The sequence below is a fragment of the Fukomys damarensis genome, unplaced genomic scaffold (assembly GCF_012274545.1).
Source record: "Fukomys damarensis isolate Sample0158 unplaced genomic scaffold, DMR_v1.0_HiC HiC_scaffold_37, whole genome shotgun sequence".
NCBI lineage: Eukaryota > Metazoa > Chordata > Mammalia > Rodentia > Bathyergidae > Fukomys > Fukomys damarensis.
In genome coordinates this window covers 9,236,814-9,242,778 of record NW_022900949.1, presented here as the reverse complement: position 1 = coordinate 9,242,778, position 5,965 = coordinate 9,236,814, and the positions used below count along the sequence as shown (strand labels likewise).

Below are 5,965 nucleotides of genomic sequence, written 5' to 3'. Positions count from 1 at the left end.
GGAGCTGGGGGTGGGGCCGGGTGGGGAACTGCCCTCCGGGGGGCGGGGCCTCTAGCCTTGACTCACCTGTGCAGACCTGTGTGTCGGCCTAGCCCGAAGCCCCGCTCAGAAGCCGCAGCCAGGGTTAGGGGCTGCAGTTCCGCCCCTCACCCCAGTGAGCTGCAGCCATAGGTCCTCGATCTCTGTCGCTGCCACTGACCATGAGTCCTGGGTTCCCGCTCCCCTGCTGCACACACGGGGATCGGCAGGGGCCCTGGGAAGGGACCATCCCTCTCCTCCACTCAGTGATGGGCAGGGGTCGGGGTATGGGGGGCCAGCTGAGCCCCAGAGTTCACCCTGTGAGGGGAGACTGGGGAGTGGGCTGCTGCTAAGAGAAAGACCGTGGTGGTGTCTGCCTCTTATCCAAGCTACTCAGGAGGCTGAGGCAGGAAGATCGGAGGTTCAAGCCCAGCCTGAACAACTTAGTGTGACCCTGTCTCAAAATAAAGGTGAGGGGGGAGGTGGGGATTTAGCTCAGTGGCACCTCACCTGTCTCAAGCACATGGACCCGAGTTCAATCCCTGGTACCCCCCCCCAAAAAAAAGGTTGGGGATGAAACGCAGTACACTCAGTACATATGCCCTAGGTTCAATCCCCAGTACCAAAAAAAAAAAAAAAAAGAAAAGCAAGAGCACAAGTTATCAAAGACTCACAGCTGAAGGCCCTGTCACCTATTAAATTTGGTCTGAAAGAAGCCAGGGGCCAAGGGTGCAGCTCAGTGGTGAGCACCTGTTAGTGTGATTGAGGCCCTGGGTTGCATCTCTAGCAACACAATAAATAAATAAATGCTGAAAGGCATACGAGGGGGCTGGCCAAGCTGTAGACACAGACCGACCCTGCCTGGCCCCCCCAGAAGCACTTTGACGATACGTGTCAAAGCTGTGAAACGATGTTCTCTGTTCCTGGCTAGGTTATTGGAACTAGGTTAGGCCCCATGTACTCTGGCCTGTGGGCCCCTGCTTTGGTAAATAAAGTTTTATTGGCACACAGTGTCACCCTTCCCTTTGGTTCATCTATGGCAAGCCGTCTGGCCCACGAAGCTGAAAGCATTAACTCTGGCCCTGTATGGAAAGTTTCCCACCCCTGGTCACAATGAAAGTCTAGACAACAGCCCCTTTTTCACTGGAGTGGAGAGGAGTTTTTGCCAAAAGGAGAAGAAAAATTGTCCTCAGGGGTATATGACGTAGCTGTTAAAATGTCATTGAGGTGGAATTTTTATGGACACTGGGAAATATTTGATTTACATTGTACCAGGCAGAAAACACAGTTTATAAAATCAAGTATAGCAATTGCAGCTAAATAACTTGCACTTTGAAATACACTGACTCAGAAATAGCACCGAGTTCCTGAGGTGCCTGCTTTCTCAGCTGCCCACGGTGAGGTCTCACAGACCCAAGTGTCTATGTGGGTTTTATTTATTTGGGGATTTTTTTGTGGTGCTTGCCCGTGCTAGGCCACCGCTTGCACTGAGCCGTACCCCAAGCCCATGACTGTGTTGGTTTCTTTGTTTTTGGTTGAGATAGGATGTCATTATGTAGTCCAGTTTGGCCTTAAACTCACTACGTAGCCCAGGCTGGCCTCAAATTTGCAGATTTCCTCCTGCTTCAGCCTCCCGACCGCAGGGATGACAGCCACGTGCCAGCACGCCTAGCCGTGATTGTTTTCATCATGCAAAAAAACAGAGGTGCAGACCTGGTTCCTGGGTGCAAACGCAAGGGCCGGGCTGTCATCTTGGGCACCTGGAGGGCAGCCCTGAGCTCAGGTGAGTGCCCCCTCTTGATCGTAGTGCTGCTGCACACGGCCACTGCCAACGGCTTCCAGATGGTCACAAGCGGGGTCCAGAGCAAGGCTGTGAACGACTGGCTGATCACCAGCGTTGAGGTGAGTGCCAGTCGCCCGCCCCCTGCCACACCGCCCAGCCTGGCCCAGCTGCCGGCTCCTCCACCAGGGGGCAGCAGTGAGCCAGGGGGAACTCTGACCCTCCCTCTAAAAACTCACTTGTGGTGTGGACATTCGAGGGCAGCAGGAGACTGGGCTTTCACCAGCTGGTGGGGGCGGCTTGCTCACCGAGGGACACCCAGGCCAAGAGACCTGCAGCCCCTGGAGGGACAGGGAGACGCCAGGGCTCTGGGTGAAGGAGCTGAGGTGCAGGGGCCAGGGAAGGTCAGCAGAGTCGATGGAGGATGGGGGCGGGTGACGAGGAGCCGAGCAGACTTGGGGGCAGAGCCTGTCTCTGTGATTCGGGAGTGGAGAGCCGAGCTGAGCCGCTGTGTGCTGGGCCCCGTGCGGTTTGGGGTCTCGTCTGTTAGCATGGTCACCCCCTCATTGGTTCGGGAGCTTTGGGTGCCCTGGGCAGGAGCTGGAAGCTGCTGGTCCTGCTGGCTCCTGGATCTGCTTTCCCGGGCTCCTGCTGTTGGCCTGGGCAGGCTGGGCGAGGGTTTCCTGTCTTCACTTTTAAGTTTTTTTTTCTTTGCATTTGCAAGGCAGGTGGCAGAACCACTGAGCCAAATCCCCGGCCCTTGTTGGGGTTTTTTATTTTTACATAGTAGGGGTTGAACCCTGGACTTTGTACTAGTTATGTCTCCAGCCTTATTTTATTTTATTAGCCAAATTCTCACTAAGTTGTTAAGTTGCCCAGGCTGAGCTGGAACTTGTGACCCTCCTGCCTCAGCTTCCCATAGTATGGGGATGACAGACGTGCACCATCCTGCCACGGTCCCTGCCAGGACTCTCAGCTGGGCCCCACCTCCCCTCTGGCCCCTGTGGACAGCTCCCCAAACACTGCTCCTGTCCATGATGGGGCGCTTTGTGGGGTGGCCCCAGTTTCCCGCTGTGCATGTGCTGGCGAAACCTCGAGTCCTCCTGCCTTTGGATCTTGGGCCAAGTCCGGCCCTCTGCTTGCTTTGTAAATAGAGTTTATTGGCACATGGTCAGGCCTAGAGGACCTGTCATCCATGCCGCTTTCTCAAGTTGTGCCAGGGCTGAAAATCTCCCTCTGCTTTTCACGGAAGGTTCCCAGCCCCCAGGACGGAGCAGAGCCCCTGGAGGAGGCAGGAAGAGCCAGGGCTTCACTCACTGCCACGGCGGGCGTGGGTTCTCTTTGCAGCTGGGCCTCATCCCCAGGAGGTCCCTAGAGGGGCTGCAGAGGGCACGGAAGGGGCACGGCCCAGGGAGCAGGGTCTCCTGACCCGAGCCCCTCGCTGGCTTTCTCCAGGGCTGGCGGTGACGCAGCCCCAGCAGCTGCTCTCACGCTGTCTCCACAGGGGCGGCTGACGGGGCTGGGCGGAGAGGACCTTCCCACCATCGTCATCGTGGCCCACTATGACGCTTTCGGGGTGGCCCCGGTATGTCCCTGCCCCCCACGGTGACCCTTGCTCAGCTCCCGGTGTTGCAGAACAAAAAGGGCTTCACGCGCAGGGGGCGGGTCAGTGTTCGCACGTGCGTGGCGTTGAGCAGCCATCGCCACTGTCTGTACCCAGAGCTTTCTGCCGTACCACGAGCGGTTCCCCTGAACCCTCCCACCCGGCACCCCTCAGGCCACTTCCTGTCTCTGGAGTCACCTGGGCTGGGCATTTCCGGTCCATGGAGCCCCACACTGTGCCCTGTTTCCGGCATCTCTCCCTGCCGCGGTGTCACCTGTGAACTTCAAACGATACTGGCCAAAAGCCTTGCTCTTGGGACGGGCCCAGCCACTGCAGCGTCCCTGATTTGCTCATCTTGCTGAGAACCGGCCTGGGTGGTGATGCTGCTTTCAGATGCAGGAGGAGTCTGGGTGGACGGGGACAGGGCGAGGGTGAGGGCAGCGAGCAGGGACGCCTGGTGGACCCTGGAGTCCTGAGCCTGGGCCTGTACAGAGGGGAGCCGTCTGGCTGGATGGGGCCCAGAGGCGACACTGGCGGGGACAGCGAGGCTGCGGTGGGAGGGCCCGGGGGCCAGGCGGGCCCTGACCAGCCACGTCTCTGCCCACAGTGGCTGTCGCTGGGCGCGGACTCCAACGGGAGCGGTGTGTCTGTGCTGCTGGAGCTGGCGCGCCTCTTCTCCCGGCTCTACACCTACAAGCGCACACATGCTGCGTGAGTGTCGCCGCGCGGCCCCACTGACCTGCCTCCCCCGTACAGCTACAGGCCAGGCCTCTGCCAGGAGCTGGCCGTGAAACTCGGCCTCGCTGTGGCACTAGACACCGCGGCTGGGCTGTTCTCCGCAGGGCACCCTGGCCTCTACCCACTCTACCACACGCATCCCGAGGTAGAGCCCGGGGTCCCCTAGGGGCAGGGCGCCCTGAAAGGCCCTGGCTGAGGCCGACAGCTGTTCCTCAGCAGGGTGGCCACAGGTGTGGGCCCGCGACCCCGTGAGCACAGGGCCACTGTGTCTGACTGCTCTCGGCCTTCGCCTCGTGGTGACAGGTGACTGCCCAGTTCCAGCAGCCTGCTCGGAGTCCGGCAGGTTAAATACAGTGTTGGGGAGGGGTCTCTTTTTAAGAAGCTGCAAAGCAGGGCTGCAGGACCCGGGATGGCCAGCTCATCGAGCTCCTGTGGGAGCACAGTGGGCACAGCAGGGCCCCGACAGGCCGGTGGTGAGTGGCCAAGCAGCAAAGGGGAACGCAGGCCACTCCGTGGGAGTCGAGTGCCCGGAAGACAGGGGATCTAGAGTTGCCCGTGTGTCCGTGTCCGTGTTTGTCCCTGGGGGATCCGTGGGCACTCAGGTTTCTGACAGAAGGCGGCGGTGTAGGTTGGCACAGACTTGAAATCGTCTCTTGATGACTCCAAGTACCTGAGCGCGTGTGCGTGCAGGGATGCTGCTGACACACGTCTGGGGCCCTGGCCGGGAGGAAAGGCGCATGCGTTCCGTGTGCGCAGATTTCCTGAGCTCGCTTGCCCTGTGGTTGGTTGGATCTGCTGAGGGGGACCCACCGGCGTGGAGAGCTGACTGCAATGCTGTTTCTGTTTCGTGTTGCACCACTGGGGATTGAATTCAGGGCCTTCTAGTGGAGCTACATGCCCAGCCCCTGTTTGAATTTTTAAACCTTGAGGCAGGGTCTCACTAGGTTGCTGAGGCTGGGCTGGAATTGCGATCCTCCTGCTTCAGCCTCCCAGAGTGCTGGGATGACAGGCGTGTGCTCCACGCCTGGCTCTGTATGCTTTTAACATAACTACGTCCCGTATTCAGTATCCCCTGGTCTCTGAAATTCATGTGTCACAGGGTCCTGTGTTTTAGCCGAGGCCCAAATGCATAGCTCTGGCTCGTGGCTGCGTCTCTCCAGTCTGTCGCCACTGTCACAGCTGTTGTCCCATGTGTCTGAATGTCTCTTCCTACGAGGACACAGCTGCTGGATCGAGGGCACACCTGACCCCAGGATGGCCACATCCTAGCCGATGACCCCGGCAAAGATGCCGTTCCAGGGAAGCCACCGCTCGGTTCCCAGTGGATGTGGAATCCGGAGCAAGCAGGGGTGCCGCCCACCCAGAGGGCTCCAGGCGGGGCGCTGTCGGCCCTCGCCTGACCCCACTGCGCCCACATGCTCACCTGTCTCCGCTGACCGACGCGCGTCCCATCTGCAGGTACAACCTCCTGTTCTTTGCCTCCGGAGGGGGCAAGTTCAACTACCAGGGCACCAAGCGCTGGCTGGAGGACAACCTGGACCACACAGGTAAGCGGTGGGGGGAGCGGGAGGCGCCCGGGGTGTCCTGGTTCCCATAGCCTCCCACGAGCCCACGCTGCCCCCCAGACTCCAGCCTGCTGCAGGACAACGTGGCCTTCGTCCTGTGCCTGGACACGGTGGGCCGGGGCAGCAACCTGCACCTGCACGTGTCCAAGCCGCCGAGGGAGGGGACGCTGCAGCACACTTTCCTGCGGGAGCTCGAGACGGTGGGTGCAGGGCTGGGGGGTCCGGCTGCGGTGGTCTCTGAACCCCGCCCCTGGCTAACTG

General features: G+C 59.9%; 1 protein-coding gene across 1 annotated transcript in view; it reads left to right on the top strand.

Moving 5' to 3' along the window:
• The window catches only part of Ncln (nicalin), a 12,019-nt gene that overhangs the window by 2,828 nt on the left and 3,226 nt on the right, over nucleotides 1–5,965 (top strand). The window contains 5 exon segments of the mRNA XM_033759617.1: nucleotides 1,826–1,920; nucleotides 3,303–3,383; nucleotides 4,009–4,112; nucleotides 5,598–5,686; nucleotides 5,765–5,912. Of these exon segments, the coding sequence (XP_033615508.1) occupies nucleotides 1,826–1,920; nucleotides 3,303–3,383; nucleotides 4,009–4,112; nucleotides 5,598–5,686; nucleotides 5,765–5,912 (517 nt within the window).